Raw genomic sequence first — 24,739 nt, 5'->3', positions numbered from 1 at the left:
CTAAGGCAACAATTGGTCAAAAGTCCCTCAATTCTCTCTCTTCCACCATCTGAAACGCCCAGAAAGAAAAGAAACTAAAAACCCCAAACAATCAACTGAAACAAATATCAAATATATGGGCTTGGAGAAGACAATAATAGCTAGCTAATGGTAATAGCTAACATTTATATAACACTTTGAGGTTTGAGAAGCACTTTACAAATATTCTCTCATATGATCCTCACAACGACTGTGAGAGGTAGGTACCATTATTAACCTCATTTTAAAGATGAAGAAGCTGAAACAGATGGAGGTTAAATGACTTGCCCTGGGTCACACATCTAGTGACTGTCTGAAGACATATTTGAACACATTTTTCCCCTGCCTCTAGGTCCAGAACTCTATCCACTAAGCCACCAACATGATGGGCATGAAAGAAGGCATAGCTCTCCCTTTATCCTGCAGAGTTTAAATAATTTCACTTGCTAATCAGTTACATTCCACTATCACTCTCCCTTCCCCACCTCCTAGTTCCTAGAAACTGGGAATGATACTTAGAAATTTACTTGATAAGTTATCAATCATCCAACCCAACTCAAAAATGCTTCCCTGAAGTTAATACCCTCTTTGTGTCTTTCCCTTTACTGCCAAATTTCTCCAATGTCATTCATGTATTGCTTATTTCACTAAATCAAATCTTTTATACCCTAGAATCTGTACTACATTCCTCAACACTTCATTAACACTTGCCAAGTCCAATAGCCTTTCCTCAGTCTTCATTATCATCCTTGAAATAAAGAGCTTTGGAAGAGCCAGCAAATCCAAATCATTAAAGGCTAGCTTACAATGTCTAAAAACTAAACTCCTAAATGAAGTTGGCTTTGGCTTCAGGACATTGTCTTACTCAATGCACACTCTGTTCGTTTTTGCCCTTTGGACTTTGTTCAAACCATTTTCTTGGCCTGGAATGACTTCCTCTAACCTCTGACTATCCGAATCCTGTTTAACCTTCAATGCTTAAAAAACCCTCCCCTATGAAGCCTGCCCTCATCAATTCAGCAGAGCATTAATATGGACTTTTAATTTAATTTCACTGAATTCACTTGAACACACACATTATCTTCATTTCTCATCTTTAATGAATCTCTTTCATCCTTTCCTGAATATAGCATTTGTAGTCAGTACCATACTATAACAGTGGCTCTAATCCATTAAGTATTTCAAAAATTTTTTCCTCCCAACAACCCTTCGAGTTAGGAAATTATTAATAAATTAGCAGGATCTCAAAACTGGAAAAGGGTGAAGGAAACTAGAAAGAAAGATCCAAAAGCCATACTTAACAGGCTTTCTAGTTGTTTTCAGGTTTAAGTTCAAAAGGAACTTCAAAGGAAGTTATTACAACTGGAGTGTTTAATTTCTGTACTATTTTTGTACTCAATTACGCTCATCATCTTGGTTAACCGACCCAGAAGTATGATCTGTACAATCTGTACACATACTTCCTTTACAACATCCCAAACCAGTGGCTATCTCTCCTCTGTAAGAAGAGTTTCAGTGATGGAAAGAGGACTGTATCTCTCAAGGTATTCCTTTCTACTTTTGAACAGATGTAACTGTAGTTAGGAAGTCTTTCCTCATATGAAGCCAAAATTTCACTCTCTGCACCTGCAGCTCCTACTCCTGTCCTCTGGGTCAAATAAATCTACATGACAATGACATGGTGTCTCTATACCATAGACAGCAAGCCAGACCTGAAATCAGGGGGTCTGGGCTCAAATCTCAGCTCTGCTCCCTACTACAAGTGTGAACCACTGTGGGCCTCAGTCTCTCTCTCTTTTTTTAACTTGTAAAATAATAACAATAATACCTAACAGTTATATAGGACTTTAAAGTTTACAAAACAGTTTACACATATCATCTCACTTGATCCTGTGACCTGTGAATGTAGGTGCCATTGTTATTTCCATTTCATAGATGAGGAAACTGAGACTGAAAAAGGTTAAAATATCCTTGTCCAGCACCAGAATGCTAATATCTGAGACAGGACTGGAACTCAGGTCTTCCCGACTCCAAACCCAGCCTTCTATCCATTAATCTACCTAACTTCCTATAAGATAAGAGTGGGCTAGGTGATCTTTAAAGCCTCTTCTAGTTCTAAAGCCTATAAAATACTTAAATTATTATTATCTCTATTTTCCCACTGAAGAAACTGAGACCCAGAGAGAATAAGTAACTTGCCCAAGACAGTACTATTTTCATCACATCAATACAAACTATGTATGTTACTCATCATTCCTCATAATCCCTAAGTTCCTTAGCTTTGTATTGAATCTCTGTATGCTGAATTCCTACCTACCCTTCAAGACCCAGCTTCAATACCACCTGCTCTGTGATGCTTTCTTCCTTACCCCTCGAACAACGAAAACTCTCACTCTTCTCAATCACCATCGCACCTTGATTGTATCTCTCCTAGGGCACTTATTATACCACCTGAGTACTGTGAGGAAAGAAATCATTCCATAATTATTGGAGAAAGAAGATAGGAAAAGGGATATTTGGTGATTCTGCTGCAAACTAACACAGTACTGCTACTTGTTGACCTGATGTTAACATTAGAGAGGGCTTGACAAGCTGACTCGTGGAAAACCTCTCTAGGCCCAATTTTATCTGATGACCACTACCAACTTATGGTAATTCTGGAGAAAATAAGGGCTACCAAGAGAAGGAAGCTAGAAAGGAGTGCTATGAAGTCCTGACCTAGCTGGGCTTTTACACTGAATTCATCTGAATGCAAACATTAGTAGATGTTTCTTTTTCTTCTTTAGCTATATAGGGGAAAATATGATAGAAGAAGGGATAGAACTAGACAGAGCTGCTCAACTCTTATTTTCCTTTCCTTTTGTCTGCCAAGGAGAATGTTCCTCAGCCTGGAAGGAAGAGGATAAATATGGCTAACAGTTGACAACCAAGATAAGTAAGGAGACAGTGAGAGACCACTTAGCTAATCTTGATGAATTCACATTACCTGTCCCAGATGAACTGTGTCCTCAGGCATTGAAAGAACCACTAGACAGTGGCTAAGCTAACCATTAGACATGTAGGTAGCTCAGTGGATAGAGCACTGGGCCTGGAGTCAGGAAGACCTGAGTTCAAATCCAGCCTCGGACATTCACTAGCTGTATGACCCTGAGCAAGTCATTTAGCTTCTGGCTCATTTTCCTCAAATGTAAAATGGGGAATCATAACAGCACCTACCTCTCAGGGCTGTGGGGAGGACCAAATGAGACAATATTTGTGAACAGTGCTTGGCACACACTAAGTGCTTAATAAATGCTTGTTCCTTTCCCTCTAAGACACTGTCAGGGATCTTTGAAAAACTGTGGATAATGGTAGCAGTATCACAAGATTAGAGAAAAACAGATGCCTGATTTTCAAAAAATGTGGAAGGGAATCTACAAAGTATAATGAGCTTGAGTTGAACTGAACTGACTGTCACTTTTTATCCAACAACTCCAGGGGCGCCCTATTTCCTCCAGGATCCAACGTAAAGTCCTTTGGTATTTAAAACTCTTCACATCTGGCCGCTTCCTGCCTTTCTGACCTTCCTACAACTCAGTCCCTACTACATACTCTATGACTCAGTCATACCAGCCTATGTTCTCTCTTTCACACCCAATGCCCCATCTGTGCCCTCACCTTAGAAGGCTCAGGCTCCCAACTCTCACCTTTTAGGATCCATGGCTTCCTTCAAAACTGAGCTAAAATGCCACCTTCTCTAGGAAGCCTTTCCCATCTTCCCAGATATTCTGGTAGAGTCTGCCCCTTCATGGTTACCTTGCAGCTATTCTGCACAAATCTTAAATATAGCTAATTTATAGGCTGTCTATCTTCTTCAATAAATTGTGAGCTCCTTGAGGGCAGGAACTGTTTTTGCTTTTCTTTGTATCCTCAGAGCTCAGTCCAGTGCCTGGCATAAGAACACAAAAAATGCATCTTGATTGACTCAATTCTTGGAAAATTTTATAACTTTTACTAATGGGATAGATGTTGTTCAGTAGTTTCAGTCACGTCTGACTCTTCATGACCTCATTTGCTGTTTTTGTTGGAAAGATACTGGAATGGTTTGCCATTTTCATCTCCAGCTCATTTTACAGATGAAGAACTGAGGCAAACAGGGTAAAGTGACTTGTCCACTAGTGTCTAAGGCCAAACTTGAATTCACACCTTCCTGACTCCAGGCCCAGCAGTCTAAAGGGATAGCTAGTGAGCAGCTAAAAAACAGTAGTAGCAATCACCAAGAATTAGAGTTGGACTCTGAGTCAGGATGATCTGAATTAAAGTCCTACCTTAGCTACATATAAGTGTCCCAGACAACTCTATAAGTATACAAGTTGCAGAGAAGGGGCTGACCTGCATTGGTAGAGCAAACCCTTCACTAGGAACTCCCTATACTGAAGAAATCACTAGCCTCGTTAAAAAAAAAAATACAAAGATGCAGCATTAGCTTCATCAAGAACAGATAGTACCAGATTAACCTGATTTTTCTTTTTTAAATTGGGTTATAAAGCTGGTAGACTGGGGAATGCTGTAGATATAATTTACCTAGATTTTAGCAAAACATTTATTTGAGAATTGCATTCTAGTCTTGCGAAAACTAGAGAGAGATCTGAACTAGAAGAGAGTACAATTAGACAGATTTGGAGCTGGTTGTGCAGCTAGATCCAAAGAATAGTCATCAACACTTCCATTTTAACCTAGCAGCTCTCCAATAGAATGTTCCAGGAACCCATGCTTGATCCAGTCTTAATATTTTAATCAATTATTTAAAGGAATATATGACATGCTTCATACAACTGCAGAAGGCCCAAAGCTAGAAGGGATAGATAAACCACTAAGAAATCAGGATACAAAAATACGACAAGTTAGAATACTGGGCTATGTTGAATAAGACATATGTCTGTATGTATGTTTGTATATGTATGCAACGGAGATAAATGTGAATTCTTACATGTGTTCAAAAGATCAACTTCACAAGATAGGGAAGGCTTGGCTAGATAGCAGATCTTTTGAGAAAAATCTGAGTGTAAGTATATGATAAGTTCAACACAAGTAAAGCACATGACATGGCAGGCAAGAAAGCTAATGCCTCCCTGGGTTGTATTAAGATAGCCAAAAGCCTTGGTCTGACATCTGGAGTATTTTGTTCAGTTCTGGGAGCATTTTTTTTGAAGGACACTGATAAGCTGGAAAGCATCTGGAGGACAATCAGAATGAAAAAGAGCCTCTAGTTCATGCAATATGAGTATTAGGGTACTGAGCCTGGAGAAGGGAGTCAGGAATGTAATCTTCAAGTTTCTGAAAGTCTATCGGGGATTGCTCTGCTTCGTCCTTAGAAGGCAGAAGTAGGAGCAAAGTTTAGAAGTTGCAAAAAGGCAAATTTAGGGTTAATGTAAAGAAAAGCTTCCCAAGTGGAATAGGCTACCATGGGAAGCATTGGTTTCCCTCTCACTGGAGGTCTGCAGGGTACCCACTTGTCAGGCACACTAAAGAAGGATTTCTTGTTTGGGAATGGGATGGGTTGAACCAGAAAGCTACTAAACAACCCTTCCAATTCTGAGTTTCAATCTGGATTTCTGGACCTCGGCTTAAAATATACAAATGAAGAGCTTTTCACCAGGAATGGCGTATATCTAAAGAAATCTAGTAAAAATCTGCCTGGAGTATTACAAATTTCATCTAAAGGACTCTAAATTGAAAAGGGAAAGGGGAAGAAAAAAAGTCAGTGATTCCATATCAGATAACATAGAAAACAGCTAAATTCAGAAGGACATCTCAGTAGGAAAGATCATGGAGGTCCACATGAACTATGTTAACACATGGTACTGTTAAGGTTTTGGATTATTGTAGGCCCTTCCCCATTTTATGTACTTTGAATTGCTCAAACAATAGAGGTATAAAAAGCACCTGACTCACCTGCTACAACTACTTAATTCTAGGCAGCATAATTCAGTGAAGTGTACTAGATCTGCAATTATATAACATGGGTGCTAGTTGGGCCATTTGGGAATGTCACTCACACTATCCTCATCATAGCTTCTACATCTGTAAAATAAGGAGTTTGTAATAAATTGCAAGTACTAATGTGCTCCTATTTTATGGAAAACTATTATGAGGAAATTTTAATTTACAAAAATAACTTATGAAAATTATCCTTTAAAAACCAGCCACACTATACTATATACTATACGACTATGAAGAACTGATATGACACTAAAATATATCAATAGCTACTAAGAGCTTTAATTGGGCTGTTTAAGAAGAAACTTTTTAAAAGAAACTTCTAAAAGCAGAAGGAAAATCTATCTCGAGATAGAGAGACCAGACAGAATTTTAATACACACGTACATGTGGTTTGCTTCTTTCTACCATAGCTTTAGACACAAAGGCCAGACCAACTCCAGGTCTCTATGTCCAGGTGCCTCCATCACATCCTTTATACCTCCACTCCATAGTTTAACATTGCCTCAAACCAAACTTACTACATTCCCCCTAAATTAATTCTTCTTTCTGACTTTCCTATCTTCATCATGGGTACCACCATTCACCTTGGTTTGAAACTTTAGTTATTTCTGACTCATCCTTCTCTACGTTTGCTCATCCTATCAGTTCCAAAGCCATATTGGTTCTGTCTCTGTGGTAGCTTTCTTCTCTCCTCCTTCAGCTTTATGGCCACCACCCTAGTGCAGCCTCTTATGACTACTATATTGAATTCTACAATAGTTTCCTAACAGGATTTCTTGATTCCATCTTCTTCTTCCTCCAACCCGTTCTTTGTGCTTATCTTCCTTATATGTGTAGGAAGCATATTGGAAGACACATTAATCTTCCAAATATGATATCCTTGTATCTGGTCATGTTACTATTCTCAAAATACACTAATTTCCTATTGTCTAAACTAGTAAATCTCAAATTTCTTGCCTCCACAATCTGCCACTAGCCTACTTTTACAATTTTATAACTCTTACCTTTATCTTCCATGTATACTGTAGTCCAAACACAGCAGACTACTAGGTATACCTTGTGAATGCTTTCCTACCTCAGTACCTTTCTTTATCACAAAAATCAATCAGGTAGGGGAAGGTAAATTGAGCCATTTTTGTCTCAATTCTTACTAAGCCCTTAGTCACTGAATGGACATTGCCTCAAAAACAAACAAACAAAAACTGAGACCTGGGAAAAACTTTAATTTGAAAAGGCCAAGGTCACTCATCACATTCTGGGTCATCACCAGTCATCTTGACTTTTGTCTTTGACATTAGACTTCAATGACTCTAGAGGAGAGAGTGAGACTGACAACTTTTTGCAATTCTTTCTCACTTAAGCCTAATTAACCCCAAGTCAAGACATCACACTCGTGATGCTATTTGTCTTTTTTGAGACCAAAGGACAGACAACAACCACCTCTGTTTATGTTGTTCCAAATGTTTAGAATGTTTCCCCTTCTTCCCTCTCCCCAATATCTTCATCCCTCTTTTAAAGACCAACTCAAGGCCTACCTCTTCCGTGAAGCCTTCCTCCCCAGCTGTGAATGATATTTTTCTCATCAGGCATAATTCTATTTGCAACTCTCCTGAACTTTTCGTTGAAAAGGGCATCTATTAAGAGCGACTGCAGTAAATAAAGCTAGGTTCTAGAAGGTAAGTAATATTTAGATAACACGGTCCTTTTCCTCAGGGAGCTTTCAGTATAATGGGAAAATAATACAAAAACACAAGCATGTTAAGAAGTTGCAAGACACTGTTCTATAAGATCTAAGGGAGGAAGATCTTTATTGGCAGACTATTTTTCAAAACCTTCAGAGAAGTAGAAGGTAGCATTTGATTTGGGCTTTAAAGGATTTACCCCAAAGTATAAGTAACTGATATTCTCTGCATTTTTGGTTTGATAGCAAAGGGATTAAGACCCACTGGTTAAGGTAGAAACTGAAGGGTCATAAAAAGGGAAAGCTGGGAACCCCGATTTGCCTAAGTTCAGTCTTGATACTTTCAACTCTCTTTGTACAAATTACATGTGTTTGGGTATTTTTAACCTCCTTTCCAGCAACAGCATATATGTAACAAAGAGAGAACATAAATTAGTATGTAGAAAATGCTTCCCTATGGATTTGTGAGGTAGCTAATTATTATGTGTTCTATCTACGCATGTGGAAAGTTTAGTGGAAAGATAATTGGAGAGGGAAGTCAGAATATAGCACTCTCACATACTAACTTTATGAGCTTTGGCAAGGCAACTTCTTTAGGCTTCAATCTCCTCATCTAGAAAATTAGAGAGTTGGATTAGATGATTTTCAAATCACTACCTTTGACTCTAAAATCCCAAGATTCTTGTTAAAATGAAGCTATCTGTATATCTGTGAATTTGTATTTGTCTAAAAGTGGATGGGGCTTTGCCAGTAGTTCTATGCATACGGTAGGAACTCAAACTGAACCTTAGAATTATCTTAAGTCTTTCCTCACTTCCCTTTCAGTTTCCATACTAAGGAAGGCCCTAACAGAAAGATGGTTTAGTCCTTGCCTTTTTTACTCTGTTTTTCTCATCTACAAAACACCCAAATCTTGGCAATGAATGATCCTTCAATTGGTAATATTTTATGGAAATTATATTTTATGGATAACCAAAACATTGGAGAAATAAAAAGATTATTAGCACGAATACTATGGCAATTAAGTTATGGCTGTACAAAGACAAGTAAACTTAAGGCTCTGTCATCGGCACAGTATGTCAGAAGTACTTTATTATAATGGAAATTTATTACTCTTATGTTAGAGAAAAGACTCGGTTCAATTCAACAACTGAGCAGTACCTACTACAAGTGCCAGGGGTTGGGAATACAAAAACGAAAACGAATACAATTCCTGTTCTCAAAGAGCTTGCATTCTCTAGAGGGAAACAGCATGTACACAGATGAGGAAATATGAAGTAAACACAAAGTAATTGTGAGGCAATCCCTAACAACTGGTGATAATCAAGAAAGACCTTCTGCAGGAGAGAAGAGGTGAAGAGAAAGAGTATTATAGGAATGGGGAAGGCTGTGCAAGGGCATGGGAACAGGAGATGGAAGGGAATGGGAAGTAATGATCAAGAAGCAGCACACACTCTGTGGATACAGATTGAAGATTAAGAGGGACAAGCTCCACTCCCAAGAGATACAGTCAAGGGCACAAGTAGAGAAGTTGGTCTCATCCAGAAGGACCACATCTTCCTCTGAGACTGGATTAAAGGACAGAACTAAGAATAACATTGAGGGGATCTGAGCTTTAGAGACCATCTACTCTAGAACCATCACTTCACAGGTGAGAAAACTGAAGCCCCAAGAGATAAAAATGACTCACTCAAAGTCATTCTAGGAGCCAAGATTCAAACCTATGTCTTCTAACTCCAAATTCAGTTATTTTTACTCTATTGGAATACAGGAGAAAGAAGTATAAACGAATTGTAGTAACCCTAAACATTTTTTTTAAGCAAAGTTCCAAAGTTGAAGCACTGGAAAGGAATTTAAGAGATTATCTAATTTCCTTTAATGAATGAAGAAAGCAAGGCTGAGGGAGGTGAAGTCAAACTGCTCAAGTTCATAACTAGAATAATGTCCTTTTTTATGTTTTTACATATCTTGGAATAATAAAAAAATGATGAAAAACAATGTTGTGACACGTCTGTTGCTCATAAAATGGAACAATTTCATAAATTAAAAAAAATTAACAATTTCAAAAAATCTGTAATGAAAGGACATTCTAAACCATAGAATGCAAACTCTTTGACTGCAGGAACGAATTCATTTTTAATTGCTGCATTCATAGTACTTTATACACAGTAGGTAGTTTTAGACCTCCCCTACTGAGTACTCTATCACAGGAATTCTTCCCAGGAATGTTGCAATGGGGTAAATTGGACTAAATGACACTTCAGTCCCTTCCAGATCTCAGATTCTGGGTTCCTACAGAAAAGTCAACACGTTTCATGAACCTGAATTTAGGAAAGCACGATAGAACCTCTGACTTAAGATCGCTCAAATGTCTGGACTACAGAAACCTGGTTGATTTGGTATAGAGAAGCTATAAGCTTGCTTGGAATGTGTCAGTCAACTTTACACAGGAAAACAATTTGTAAAAACAACCAGGCAGTACTCCCAGCTTAGTGACAATTCAAATCTAAGTGTATATCACAAAAAAAGGGAAACAAACCTATTACTCATAAGGAGAGGAGGTAAGTTAGTAATATTATTTTCTTATACAAAGAGCAGCACATTGAACTGGTTCAGCCATTCTGGAAAGCAATTTAGAACTATGTCCCAAAACTTTTAAACTGTGCCTATCATTTGACCCAGAAAAACTGCTACTATGTTAATACTTCCAGATATAAAAAAAGAGGAAAACGACCCCTATCTGATGAGTTCAGGGTACACCCCAAGAATGTTGGGGTGCCACCTGAAATGATGAGGAATAGATGTGCAGGTCCCACAGTCCTGAGGGAATTCACTTGAACAGCCTCCAAGCAAAAGAAAGGCACTTATTGGGATGACACTCCCAACTGGGCCTGGTTCTCACATGAGAGCGATTAGTTGGGTTAGGAGTCTTGATTTAAATACAGTTTGGGGGGATAGAGAATGTCTGGGATAAAAAATCATACAGATAATAGAAGGAAAGGACTTTATCATACAGATAAACAATAGAAGGAGAGGACTACTTCAGGATGTCACTAGTCCACACAGATAAGCCAAGAGAATGGGAAAGGTGAAGGGGAAGAGTTGTCAGATTAATTGGCAGTGCTTTGTGAAATCACACAGGTAAGTACATAGTGGGGGTCTTCAATGCATTGTCTTATTTGGTCCCTTTTCTGGCTGGTCACATCCTGCATCTTATCTCACATCCTGCAACTTGTTTGCTCCATCTACTTCAAACACTCCAGTCTGCCTCGCCTCATCACTATCTACAAAATATTTATAGGTCTTTTTATGCTGGCAAAGAATTGGAAACTGAGAGTGTTCATCAACTGAAGAGTGGGTGAACAAATTATGATATATGATTGTGATGGAATGCTATTGTGCTGAAAGAAATGATGAAAAATTTCAAACTCTGGGAAGACTTGTACAAATTGATGCAGTGACAGTGAGAAGAACCATGAAAACAATTTATAATAACAATATTTTAAAGACAAAAAACTTTGAAAGACTTGGGAGCTCTGATCAACCACAATTCTAAAGTATTCATGATCAAACATGCTGCCCACCTTCTGATAGAAAGGTGGTATTCTCAGAGTGCAGAATGAGACATTGCTATTGTCAGGTTGTTCTGATAACATAGAGGAAATGTCAGGGGCCTGGTAGTCAAGTGACCTGGGTCTAGTATTAGTTCTGCCAATAAATAGCACTGTGACCTTGACCAAAGCATTTCACCTCTCAGGGCCCTAGCTTCCTCACCTGTAACACGAGGAAGGCTGAATCAGATGAAGATATCTTCTAACTCTGCCAGATTATGCTCACATGACATGCTTACCTGAGGAATAGTTTTGAGAAAATATTCATGGCTAAGAAAACAATTGAGAGAAAACACTGGTAATGGAGAGTGAAACACATGTAAATTTTGGATGACTTTTGGACAAATAGTGGCATATAATCTATAAAAATGACCTGCAAAGATCATTTCTTTTTCTTTTTTGGAGGGGGGGAAGGCAGGGTAATTGGGGTTAAGTGACTTGCCCAAGGTCACACAGTTAGTGCGTCAAGTGTCTGAGGAAGGATTTGAATTCTGGTCCTCTTGACTCCAGGGCGGGCACTCTACTCACTGCGCCACCTAGCTGCCCCTAAGATCATTTCCACCTGTATACTAAATAAATACATTGTAGATAGCTTGCCTCAATTAGGAAAACCTAGGTTTCAAAGTTCTGTCTCCAACACATAATGGCTGTATGACTGCCAATCCCTTGGGCTTACTATCAAGTGTCCCCTGGGCAACTCTCTAAGGCTATAAATTGCAGAACAGTTAGCTAGGTGTTGTGTTGATTGATGGCATTTCCTCACCTAAAAATTCCCTACATCAATGAAATCCCATATGTAAACTACTAAATCTTATGTTTGCTAGAATAATCACTGCAACTACATGTCCTACTAAAATGGGATCAGTGATATCTTCTTAAGATGTATGGATGGAACAAGCACTTATTAAGTAATTAGTATATGCCAGTCACTTGACAAATTTGAACTCAGGTCCTTCCTGACTCCAGCCACCCTGCCTCTAGTGAAAGGCTTTAGGAGTCTGATCTGCAAAATACAGGGCTGGCCCAAATGGCCCCCAAGGACAAGTCCACTTGTAATACTGTACAAAGTATATGACACTAATATTTCATTTAATGGATACCTAAACCTAGGCTCAATATGCAATTTTCTTTAGCAAGACCAGATTACTCTTAAATCTCATGACCTTGAATAAATATTTATCTTTAAAGTAGGTTTATAAACACGTGGAAAATGTTAATTTGTGTGTGGGGAATAAAATATTTAAAATACCCACCTCCCCCCAAAAAGTCCACATAGTTATGAAAACTATGCCATGGTTAGAACGCATGTTGAGTTTAATAAAACTGGATACCCTTCTGCAGCATATTCCAAAATTCTTTCATAATACTTGAGTTATGTGGATCACACTATGGGATTTAATCTTACAGGTGTTTTTTTTTTTCTTTTAGTCCATTTTAACTTTTTTCTCTAGTGGGACAGAAGGCATTGGTGGGGCTCCAGTGTAGGTTTCTGAAGATTTTACCTCCCAGGCATTCATCCCTTTGGCTTGTAAAAGCAAACTTCATAAAAATCCCCAGGAGGGGATCCAAAATTCATTCTTCTGTTCCGCCTGAATTGCACGTTTTAACTTTGCTGCCAGTGAGCAGCAGAAGCCAGGCACACCTATCCCCAAACTGGTAACACCCTCAACCACCCCACTCCCCGAAGTAGGAGGGGAAGGAGAAGGGGGGAGGGAAGAGGAAAGAAGGTAGCGGAGAGGGAGAGTAGGAGAGGGGATGAGGGGGGAAGAAGGGGAAGGGGAGAGAAGGAGGGGACGAGAAGAGGGAGAGAGGGGAAGAAAGGGAGAGAAGGGGAGAAGGAGGAAGGGGAAGAGAGAGAAGGGGAGGGGGAGGAGAGGGAGAGGAGAAAAGAGGGAGAAGGGGAAGGGGAGGGGGGGAACAGGAGAGGGAGAGAGGGGAAGAGGGGGAGAAAGAGAGAGGGAGAGAAGGGAAGAAGGGGAGGGAAGGAAAGGGAGAAAGGGTAAGAGAGGGAGAGAGGGAGCGCTAACTGGCATCAAACACACACCCCGCCCCGCCCCCCAACTGGTGCTAAACTCACACACCCAAAACTAGTATCAAACTCAGACACATACACACCCAAACGGGTAAGAGAGAGAAAGGAAGGGAAGGGGAGAAGAGAGAGAGGGGAAGAGAGGGAGGGGGAGGGAGAGAGACAGGAAGACAGAACGAGACAGACTACACAACCTGCATCCCGAAAACACGTGTCTACACTCGCACACTCTTTCTCTGTGTCTCTCCTCTCCCTCTCTCCCCACCTGCACAGTTCGCTCCTCTCTCACTAGCCAGGCAGGGGGCTGTGGGGGGGGGGGGGGTTTAAAGGGAGGGAGAGGAGACGAGGCTGGGCTCTCTGGAGCACGTCATTCATTCCGCCCTGGGTCCGAGACCACCACGCCTGAGATAGGACTTCATGATGCCTGGCTCCCCCAGGAGCCTAGAGCCACCGGCTGCCCCAGCCTCCCCGTGCCCCCCGTCCCAAGACCAGAGGAGCTCGCGGCAGATCGGGGATCGAGGCAGCGGGGAAGGGGACCCCGCCCGTCCCTCACTCCAGAGGCGGCTCTCGAGCTTCCCGCGGGCGGCGTCCTCGCCCCTCCGTGACCTCCAAGGGTCCTGGGGAAGGGGCCTCTCCCTCTGTTCCTCCACCCGAGCAGAACTCGGTTTGCTTCTCTGGCCCAAGGCGTGATATGGGCCCCGCAGGGCGGGGAGTTGGGGTACGCTTGGCGCAAAGGGACCCCTCACCTGGAACTCAGCGATCTCCTCACAATTCACACCTCCAGTGGGCGCCGACATATTGGACAGGCGCGAGGACCCCAACGGAGGCCAATCACGGAGGAGCGAGGCTGTCCGAGGCAAAGCCTGAACAGAAATAACCTGGGTCTGGGCAGAAAGGCTCAACCTGGGAAAGACATCTTTCCTTATTGTAGACTCTCTATTCCCGTCTTTTCATCTCTCCCCCTTCCATTCTCTCTTTTCTCCACACTCCTCCTAATCCTGTCTGCCCTCACCCTTGTCCCACTTAACTGTTCACCTCCTGACGGCCTTGACTTTGGGTCAAGGACCGCTGGCAGTTAGAGGAAATGAGGGATGGTTTGGATATTGGACTACTGAGAGAAATAAGTTTTAAAAGTGACAGAAACAAAAAAGTCTACTCCTTTAAAAAAAAACCTGTAAATAACTGTCAATATATATTATACAAAACATGAAAAGCATGCTCTTGGATCTTCTCCATTCCCCAATATAACAATGCTAGAGAAGACCACTGTAGGACTTAATGCATGGGTTATTTATTCCCTTAATAATGCGACCCAATGGACCATCCACAGGACTCATAAAATTATCATCTTAAAAGCTGCAAAAGGACATGAGCATCTAGTCCAGATGAAACATCAGCCTTCCTCCTCTCTGATGTGCCTTCATCCAACGCTGAGAGCAGGGACTATCCTTTGCCTTACTTTGTCTCACTATCTATCAGCACAGTGCCGGGCACATAGTAAGTACTTAATAAATGCGAGAAACGGTCGTGGTAAACCTTGAAGCTTCCTGTAAATGTGAATTGTTCTCTTTAGCCCCGTTGATACAAATAAATTCAAGGAATGAGTGATTACTCCCTTGAGATCCCTGACTGCGCGGAGAACGTGTTTTGATTGCCCAATACCATACAAATCAATGCCAGAGCAGTCAAATCCTACTGTGTGCCCACTCTGTGCCAGGCACTGTACTAAGGGCACGAATAAAGGTGAAAGGCAGTCCTTGCCCACAAGGAGCTCGAAGTCTGAAGGGGGAGACTATGTGCAAAAACTACGTACACTAACAAAATATATGGACAGAATAAACTGGAGATGAGAGACCAGAACCAAGGTATTCAGAGTCTCAGCATGCCATGCTGGAATTGTAGGAAATCTTTTCTATGATCCATTTCTAAAAAGGCAGGTAGTGTGTGGAGAAAAGAGGACAATTTAACAACAACAACAAAAACCACCTCTTTTTTAATGAGCCTCTGGCACTAAGTACAAGTCAGAACCAACGACATAGGCTACGTGCCACTGAGGAGCAGCATAACCAAGCCAGGGGCTGAGCCGCTCCCCTCCCCCGCCCCCCCAGGGGACCACATGGGTGGAGCGGGGCGGTGCAGGCGGTGGCGCAGGCAGCTCGGGCGCTACGTCACTGGGTCCTTGATGACTTTGAGCCCCATCGGAGGTGTCCGTCTCACTGCTAGCTCGGCCGCTGCGCGTAGTGGAAGGACGCGCCCTCACTGGCTGCCATGAGGAGTTTCCGTGGCCTGTGCCTGGCGGCGGGTGAGATCCGGGGCGGTCGCTGGGAAGGAGGGCTGACAAGTAAACTCCCACCCCCACCCCCGGAGCCGGCCCTGCCCTGCTCCGCCACAGAGGGAAGGGGAAAGGAGCTCTGGGGCAGCGGGGCCCCCAAGACCATCCACCTTCTCCGCCATCTCCTCAGCCTGGCCCCTGCCCCCCCCCCCACCTCGAGGGTCCCCCCGCACGTGTTGGATCTCGGGATGCTGCTGCACGGTCGGGCAGTGGTTTGCCTTCTGCTGGCATTCTGCCCCTGTTAAGCAGCGAGGGGCTACGGGGGCAGAATAGCGCATACCTTTTGTTGAGGTCGCCTAATCCTTTATTTTTGCTTGACTGTTTTTTCCTGTTATCCCGAAGGTTCTTTTAAGTAGGGGGGAGGGGCGACCTATCCAGAAGTGACTGATAGGAAAACAAAAAGCCTCAATAAAGCTTTTCTTTCTTGATTTTTTTTTTGAAAGACTTAAATTCAGGAATCCAGTATTGGAGTCTAGTTCTTCCAGTTCCTGGCAGTGTGACCCTCGGCTTGTCACCTCATCTGTGCGCTTGGGTTGGTGCTTTTGTGAAACGGGGCACCCTTGTGCTTGAATTAGATCCACCTCATGGGGCTTTTGTAAGAAAATATAAACCTGGAAGCTTCTTGTGAACTTGACTTGTTCTCTTTAGCATTGTTAACAATTACGTGGAAGGAATAAGTGTGCAGACTGCTTTGAGATAAAAGAGCTGCATATGCTCAAGCAATATATAATTATATGCTCATATAAACCATACAAAAAGTATACTCCATCTGAGGCAGCAGAGGGTTTACTGTAGTCCAGCAAGGAGATGATATATAGTCCAGCTGAACCCTGCGTCCTGTCTTCAGAGTCACATTTTAAGAGAGGCCTTGACAGGCCAGCCAGTATGGAAGAAGACAGCCAGGAAAATGGTGAGGGAATGAACTATTTCATACAGGGATTGCTTGTTGACCCAGGGGGAGAATACCCTAAGGAGAACGTCACTACTATCAAAGAAAAAGTAGGCCTGTTAGAGAACCACAGAGGGGACTCCGTTTATTGGAGAAGCTTGGTCAGGCAAGTGGACAGAGCCCTGGGTCTGGAGTTGGGAAGACTTGAGTTCAAACTCAGCCTAGCTGTGGGACCTTGGACAGGTCACTTAATTTCCGTTTACCCCAGTCTTCTGATCTGTAAGATGGGGGTGATAATAATAGCACCTATGTCCAGGGTTGTTGTGAATCTCAAATGAGATAATATTTGTAAAGTGTGCTTAATATGCTATGTCATTTCTATTATTGTTGTCATAACTATGTGTGATTCTAGAGTCTAGAACTCAAATTAATGAATAGAAACCATGGTCAGGCAGGTTTATGTTCATTTTAAATTAGAAGTCTCCAACTGTAAGAAATGCCCATTAATGGTTGCTTTTTCACTTAGTGAGCTGTCACTAAACAGTGTTCCATCAGAGGTCCGCTTGTCAGGGATATTGTGGAGGGGGACGATCTCTGCATTTGATTTGGGGTTTTCTTGGCAAAGATACTGGTGTGGTTTGCCGTTTCCTTCTCCACCTCATTTTACAGATGGGGAAACTAAAGCAAACAGGGCCAAGTGACTTGCCCAGGGTCACAGACAACTAATAAGTACCTGAGTCCAGATTTCAACTCAGGGAGAGGGAGTCTTCCTTACTCCAGGTCCACTGCCCTATCCACTGGGCCACCTAGTTGCCTTGAGATTTTATGAGGTAGTGAGGAAGAGAAAATGTTTGAATTCCCCAAACTATGCCTCACAAAAAACAACTGAAAAGCTAAGTCAGTGGTATCTACTTTTTGGCGACAAATTTGGTAAATGGCTTTAGAAATAGGACTGTTCTTGTCCTAATGCCTAATTACCTAATTCATTAGGTAATTTGCCTTTTGGGTGTGTCTGAGCAAACGAAGAGAGTAGAAAATATACTTTAAGTATGTTAAGCTAGGAAAGGAGTGATTTAAAAATAAAAACCCTGGTAATGACATAATTTGATGAGTGCTTTCTTGGTGAGAGGAGGGGTATTATTGCTGCATTGTTTAAAACTAATTAAGATAGTAATAAAGAGTAATAAAAAGGGACTCTTAACTATTAAATGGGTCATTCTCTTGCCTGAAGAAATACTGTGTTCTAGAAGGGATTTTAGTCTCTCTTGAAACCCAGTCTGTTTAGCAATAACCTTTAAAGTGGGTGTACTGCCAAACTTATTTAGCATCATTTCTTTTTGTTCATTGGATTCAATTATGACTTAGGTATAAAAGTTTTATGGCAGACTGGTGGCTTTATAAACAATTCTAAAATATCCTTTTTGATATCCACCTGGCAACCTCAGTTAATTTTAAAGTTATAAAGCTATTATTGATGTAGCCCCATAAGGTTTGCTGAGTAATTTGCATATATTCATAAATAAGAATTTATTTGAACCTAACCAAGAGGTACAAACTTAACCTGGTACTATCCTGGGACATTTTAAAAATAAGAAAACTTAGGATTGTAGCTGATTAGTGTTCAACAGGCATTTTGGACTGTTGTCTTACTACACCTTTCCCTGCTGTAGTACTGTTACAGGCCACCAAACTTAACCACACAATTCCCTATCCCTGTTTCTTTTAGGTGAGCTTGACTCTGGTCGTGTAATGCAAACACACCTGCAAAATTAATATTAATATGCTAATAACCTTAATCATTGAGAGGAAGAGGACCATAATAAGCCCAGGAACATCTGACTTCCAATCCTGTGTAACTTGTGACTTTAAGGACAAGTCACTTAACCTCCTTGTGCCTAGAACTCACACAACTCCAATGCTCTAGGATGTATCTGTCAGCCAGACAACGGAGGAAACTTCCACACCAGGAGTTCCTAGCTTGACTGTCACAGATCTTTCCTGCATTCATGTCATCTAGTCAAGGAAAAAGTACCTATTACTAAGTACCAGGTTTTCCAGGACTCTGAGGGATTGGTCACTTGTGATTATCAGAAAGTATTGCTGGTTTAGCCAAGCATAACTGTTGCCTATCTCTCAGCCACATTCAGGGTACCAGAAACAGGACCTGACTTTTGTCTACCAAGAAGCACTTAAGGAATGCTTCAGGGCTTCCAGAAGTATCTAGGTGGTTTAGTGGATAAAGTGCTGGAGAGTGGAAGACTTCTGAGTTCAAATTCTGCCTCAGACAACCTATTACCTGTATGACCGTGGTCAAGGCATTTAACCTCATCTGTAAAAGAGGTATAGTAACAACATAGAGTTGTGATTATCAAATGAGATAATATTTGTGAAGTGTTTTGCAAACCTTAAAGTGCTTTGTTAGCTTATTTCGGAATAACGAAGACCAAAGAAATACCTAACTGCAGAGGCAGAAAGCTGCCTGAGTTTTGCTCAAGGGATTGTATTTTGGAGGAGGAACTTTCTCCTTTTCTCGTAATCATCACTTTCTCACACACTGACAATCCGTCCACCACCTGGAATATTCTGAATTTTCTTCAAAACTCAGTTCAAGTGTCATCTACTTGACACCTTTCATGATTCTTCTTCTTCCTCCATCAGGTAACTGGTTGCTAGAGCCCTTGCAAGAAATTGCTTTAAGTATTTTTTATATTTATTTGTAATAATGATAGCTAGCATTTATATAGCCCATACTGTGTACCGAGCATTGTGCTAACAGCTTTACAGACAGGTCACATTTGGTCTTTTGTTGTTGTTTGGTTGTGTCTGACTCTGTGACTCCTATAGACCACAGCATACCAGGCCCTTCTGTCTGTCGTCTTGTACCCCTCAGTGTCTGTCCGAGTTCACGTTCATTGTTTTCATAATACTGTATATCTCTCTCATCTTTTGCCATCCTCTTTTCCTTTTGCCTTCAGTCTTCCCCCACATCAGGGTCTTTTCCTATGTGTCCTGTCTTCTTAAATTGTACATAAGGACCTTTCCTTACTGGCTACATATTGACTTAGTTTTAAAAATGTTTTATTATACTTTTATTTATTTTAGAAAACTATTTCCCCATCACATTTTAATATACTTTGGGCCTCAGTGGAGTGGTGGTGTACTTATTGGCGGTGTGTTTGTTAACCTCTAGACTAGAGGACTACCTCACTTAGCCAGAATGCTATGGCTGCAAAGGTTGTGTTCATGGGAGAAATCTTAGTGTAGTACTAGCTCTCCAGTCAGGGGACCTGGCCTGCATTCTTCCCATGAAGCTTGCTGGCTGTGTGAGGCTGAGCCATTATCACTTACTTTCCTGGGTCTCAGTTTCTTCATCTGTAAAATGAGGAGGTTGAAGTAGATGGCCTCTGAGATTCCTTCCTACTTTAGCTCTGTGATCCTAATACTACAGATAACATAAAGTTAAAACACGTATTGACCTCAGGAGATATCCTATCCTTTCATTTACTGTCTCCAAAAGGGCTCTGATGTCCACTTGAATTTCAGGATTTGATACTTTCTGAGTTGAAGTGGAGGATATGCAGCTGCGTGAGACCTGCTGTCTTTCTACAACATTAATCGTCAAAAGATTAAGCAGCTTTCTTCAAGGATTCATTTATCCAGCATTCAGTAAACATTTATTCTATTGTATGTGTGCTATACATTAATTCTGGGGAAGATGGGGACATGAGGTCCTTTGCCTTTAAGATACCAGAAATGTTACTTCACTGATTACATTGTTCAACTTGTTAGCACCATCTGAAACGTTACCTTTCATTTCTGTATCATTCATGGAATAGGTGGGGGTTTGTCAGCTTCAGTCCAGATAATAGAATCTGAAGGAACCTTAAAAATGGTCTAGTTCAAGCCCCTTGATTTACAGATTAAGAAACCTCAGCCTGGAGAGGTAATGGGTCACATGGATTCACATAGCCAGTTAGTGGCAGGGCAAGGCTAGAACTAAACCTGGGTCTCCAGGCTTTCATTCAGTGATCTCTCTATTATGACAATGCTGTCCTCACTTTTGTTTGTTTCTGCTTAAAAAACCTCCTCATCTCTGCCTCTTGGCTTCCTTTGAGTCCTGGTGAAAATCCCACCTTCTACATGAAGCCTCTCCCAACCTACCTCTCTCCCCCCAACCCCCCATTTAAATTGAGTGCCTTCTCTCAGTTGATTAATTCCAATTTACCTTATGCATATTTGTACGTAGTTGTTTGCAGTTGTTTTCCCCCCAACCCTCGTTAGATAACTGTTTTGTGCCTTTCTTTGTAATTCTTAGCATTTAACACAATGCCTGCTACATAGTAGGTGCTTAATAAATGTTTGTTGACTGACCTCAGGATTAAGCCTATTTTCACTTCTCTATCCTCTTTCCTTTCCTTATCACCCTGCTTCAGCCCATTGCTGCTGAAATGGCTTGTCAAGGCCATTAGTATTTTGGGGGCAAAATAAATATATGAAACTACTGAAAGTTATATTCATCAGCATCACCTAGAGCCCGGAGGGACCTCAGTGTTCACCTAGTCCAGGCTTCTCATTTCACAGATGAGGAAACTGAGGTCCAAGAAGGTTCAGTGACCTGTCTAAGCCCATAGAGGCATAATCATCAGAGGCAGTATTTCAGCTTGGGGTCCTCTGGCTTCAGCACCTATTTACTTTCCATTGTACCAAATGGTAGATTATAGTAGAAATTATTAAGTACTATAGACATTCGGGGGAGGAGAAGATCTTTGTAAACTAGGATTAATATGGTACAGCTTCTTGGAAGAGATTAGGATTTGATTTGGATCTTGAGATAATGAGATGGTATAGAAGTTTTCAAAAGCTATTCCACGAGAGCACAAACTAGCAGGTTCTGCCACGTTGTAAAGTCCTGGTAATAAACCTGTTATTTGAAGGACTACTTTCCAACTACCCCATGCCACCTAGAGGGAGCTAGTAAATAGAGCACTAGACTCTAGCATCAGGAAGACCTGCAGTCAAATCTGAGTTCAGAAAGACTCTTCACTGTAGAGCAGGCAAATAAAAATGACAGGAATGAGCACTTTGTCGTGATGTGCTGTGTTTTCCTTTCTATTTCCAGCACTTAGCAAAGTACCTGGCACGTAGGTGCTTAATAAATGCCTAGCTGACGGCTGACTGGTAGAGGACCTACCGATACCCACACCAGTGAGATGACAGATCCTTGAAAATGTCAGATTGGAGAGCAATTCTAGGCAGAAGTGTGAAGGATAAGCAAATGCATGTATGAGTACAATGTGTGAGGGGAATGGTAAAGGAGACTGGGGAGTTAAAACAGAAATCCTAGGTTGTTAAGTGGGCAGCAGGGTTGGACAATTAATGTGAGGCCAGTTGATAGAGATCCCTAAATGCCAGACAGAATTTTCACTTAGTTGGTTTGGTAGTATGGGGATGTTTTGGTTTTTTTTAAACAGGAGAAATGATAACAGAAATACATTTGATATATTAACCTGATGGCTTTGTGCAAGATGAATTGGAATGGAAAGAGACTAAAGATGGACAGCTAGGATATTAGAATAATGCAGACATGAAGTCACAGGGGCTCAGACCAGAGCAGTGGACCTATTGAAATGCTAGAAGGGGGAGAAATCTTAAAGACATTGTGAAGGAAGAATCTTACCAGGTTTTTTTTTTTAATTGGATATTTCATGAGAAGGACAAAAGATATTCAGATTTTCAAGCCTGAAGGGTTAGAAAGAAATGGGGAGGTTGGAGAAGGAAGGATTTTTTAGTAAGAGACAACATCTAAGTGGAATTGACTTCTAGTATAGAGTTTGAAAGGAATGTGAATCCAAAGAAAGATGGAAAAGATCTTCTAGAGCAAAGGAGAAAAATTTCTTCCTCTAAACTTATGGAGGGAAGAATGAGGGAACAGATAAAAAGATAGGGCTATGTTTAGGTGAAAAATATGAATGGGAATTTCATGGTGGTCTCAGATTTCTTGATGTCTTAGTGAAGAGTTATAGTAATCATCTCATTAGTAATACGAGTAAATGCTTGCAGCAACTGTGGGAATTAAACTTGGGCATTAGTGAGGAATCCAAAAAGGATTGCCATGTAGTGGTCTGGGCTTGTATTTTGGTTCTGTGGATCAAATCTGTTTAATTAACAGACTTTCTCCAGTACAAGGAGTCCCCAGTTTTTAGAAATGGGCTGTGTTCCAAAGGTTCGCATGAGTAATTTTAGAATTCCTGAAGCATTTTCCCATGAAAAGATTATGAATAGTAATTACATTCCCAGATGATCCCACAAAAGTAACCGCTCTTCTGTCCATTTTTTGCTTTCCAATTTTACTAACTTCCATCCCTTTTTATTCCTACAACTACTACCTAGTTTAGGCCCTTTATCCTTTACTTGGGGTGGAATAACCTCTCCCTTTGAGCCTATGTGCTATTACTAAAGTAATCTTATGAAATCTGTTTTAATTATGTCATTCCCTTTCATGGTAATTCAGATTTATAGTCATAGGGAAGGTGGGAGAATATTAGTATAAGTCATGGTAATGAAACACAAGTAGGTACGATCTTGAGTCATCCAGGCTAAAAGTCAGCAGTTATCAGAACACAAGAGAACACAGATCCCAGTAATAGGAATGTGCCAGGCAAGACATGGTTATTCAAGCAATAGTGGTCATGTTGTGGGCAATAAATCTAGTCATGTCACAATAGTAGAGTAAAGCTAGATGCTAAGGGTTGATGTCAAACAAGGAGGCTTGTCACAATGGAAGTCTCATCAGAATGGGTCACACAATAGAACAGAAGTAGGTAAGACTTAAGATGATCCAATGTTAATGTTTCAGCCCTGCAAGGAAGACTTGATCAGGTTAGGTTGTGAACATCAAGGAGGATTTCTAAGGGAGAAGTTGCTAAATAAATAAATAAAACCATTAAATAGTACTTTTTTTCATGATCAGCTTAAGTAGTAAGTTGGTCTTGACTCTCCAAACACTTGTCCTTTATGGCCGTAAAGGATCTTGACTAGTTAGGACAATCCCAGATCTCCAGGGACTTCGTTATCCATTCTCTTCATCAATCCAGGAAACTTAAGATATGTGTCTAGTGGAAAAACCAGATGTTAACAGAAAATCTCTGTTGAATGAGAAGGAGGAGCCTCAGGAGCTCTGTAGGGTCAGACCCTGAAATGGATAGGTGAGAACTTGAGCTTTCCAAGAAGACTGTTTCCTTGTTCTCAGAGCCCTTGTCTTCAGATGGCCTGTTCAGCTTCTGGACCCAGAGCAGGAGTCCTGACATCACATAAAAAGACTGATGGCTTCCCTTTGCATAGACAAGAAGATAAAAATTGAATCTCCTTAGCCTGCAGCAACACTCATCATAGTCATAAGACACCAGAGTTAGTAGGATCCTTAGAGATCAGCCAGTCCAACCTCTCATTTTACAGATGAAGAAACTGAGACCCAGAGAGATTAAGTGACTTGTCCATGGTCAAGATTTATGGCAGGACTGGGAATTGAACACTGATCTCGATTCCCGGGCAGTTATCTTCCCATTATATATCTGGTAATTCTTGTGCCCTCTCAACCTCTTCAGAAGTCTGCCTGCAAATACATACAAATTACAGCTATATGAAAGAAAAGTGAATGAAAATGATGAAAGAATCTAAAAGGGAGTGCCTGGGAAAGATGGTTAATGCTTTTAATGGATGAAATGCTTTATGCTTCCTAAAATGAATTTGAATAAATATGATGTATTTATGATTTATGCTTTTTAATGAATGAAATTAATTTAAATGTAAATTGTTACTAAGCAGCTTTAGTTGTATTGATTTATAATTTAATAAAAAGTCTTCCTACCTAGAAGAAATTGCTAGAGACCAGCAATGAACCTCTCTCTCACATCTCACTGATTTCCATTCACCTCCTCTCCTCAGCATGTGAAGCAAAACCTGAAAACAACCCCATCTCACGCAATTAAGCATATTCTTCCAAAGAAATCCAAGGACTCAGAGATCTTTCAGTCAGTTTTATGGAAGAGTTTTCATTGCATTCATTTCATAGGAGGCAAGGGAGGTTGATTTAATAGTTCCTTCATGTGAAAGAGTGACTAAAACCCTCTACCCAGGCCTTTCTTATCCATGCCTTCTCTCCCATTTCTTCATCCCCACTGTTCTGTCTACAATCTCA

General features: G+C 41.0%; 2 protein-coding genes across 2 annotated transcripts in view; one reads left to right on the top strand and one right to left on the bottom strand.

The window, feature by feature from the left end:
- The window catches only part of CCDC58 (coiled-coil domain containing 58), a 36,731-nt gene extending 21,211 nt beyond the window's left edge, over positions 1 to 15,520 (bottom strand). The window contains exons 1-3 of the mRNA XM_036744099.1: positions 15,489 to 15,520; positions 15,018 to 15,100; positions 14,068 to 14,267 (exon numbers count right to left, since the gene is read on the bottom strand). Coding sequence (XP_036599994.1) covers positions 14,068 to 14,267; positions 15,018 to 15,100; positions 15,489 to 15,520 — 315 coding nt within the window. The remainder of the gene's footprint in view (positions 1 to 14,067; positions 14,268 to 15,017; positions 15,101 to 15,488) is intronic.
- The window catches only part of FAM162A (family with sequence similarity 162 member A), a 39,214-nt gene continuing 29,946 nt past the window's right edge, over positions 15,472 to 24,739 (top strand). Inside the window, exon 1 of the mRNA XM_036745796.1 lies at positions 15,472 to 15,623. Coding sequence (XP_036601691.1) covers positions 15,590 to 15,623 — 34 coding nt within the window. The 5' untranslated portion in view covers positions 15,472 to 15,589. The remainder of the gene's footprint in view (positions 15,624 to 24,739) is intronic.

This window comes from Trichosurus vulpecula, chromosome 2 (assembly GCF_011100635.1).
Source record: "Trichosurus vulpecula isolate mTriVul1 chromosome 2, mTriVul1.pri, whole genome shotgun sequence".
NCBI classification, from domain to species: Eukaryota; Metazoa; Chordata; class Mammalia; order Diprotodontia; family Phalangeridae; genus Trichosurus; species Trichosurus vulpecula.
The sequence above is the reverse complement of the archived record's forward strand: the minus strand, read 5'-3'. Positions and strand labels throughout refer to the sequence as shown.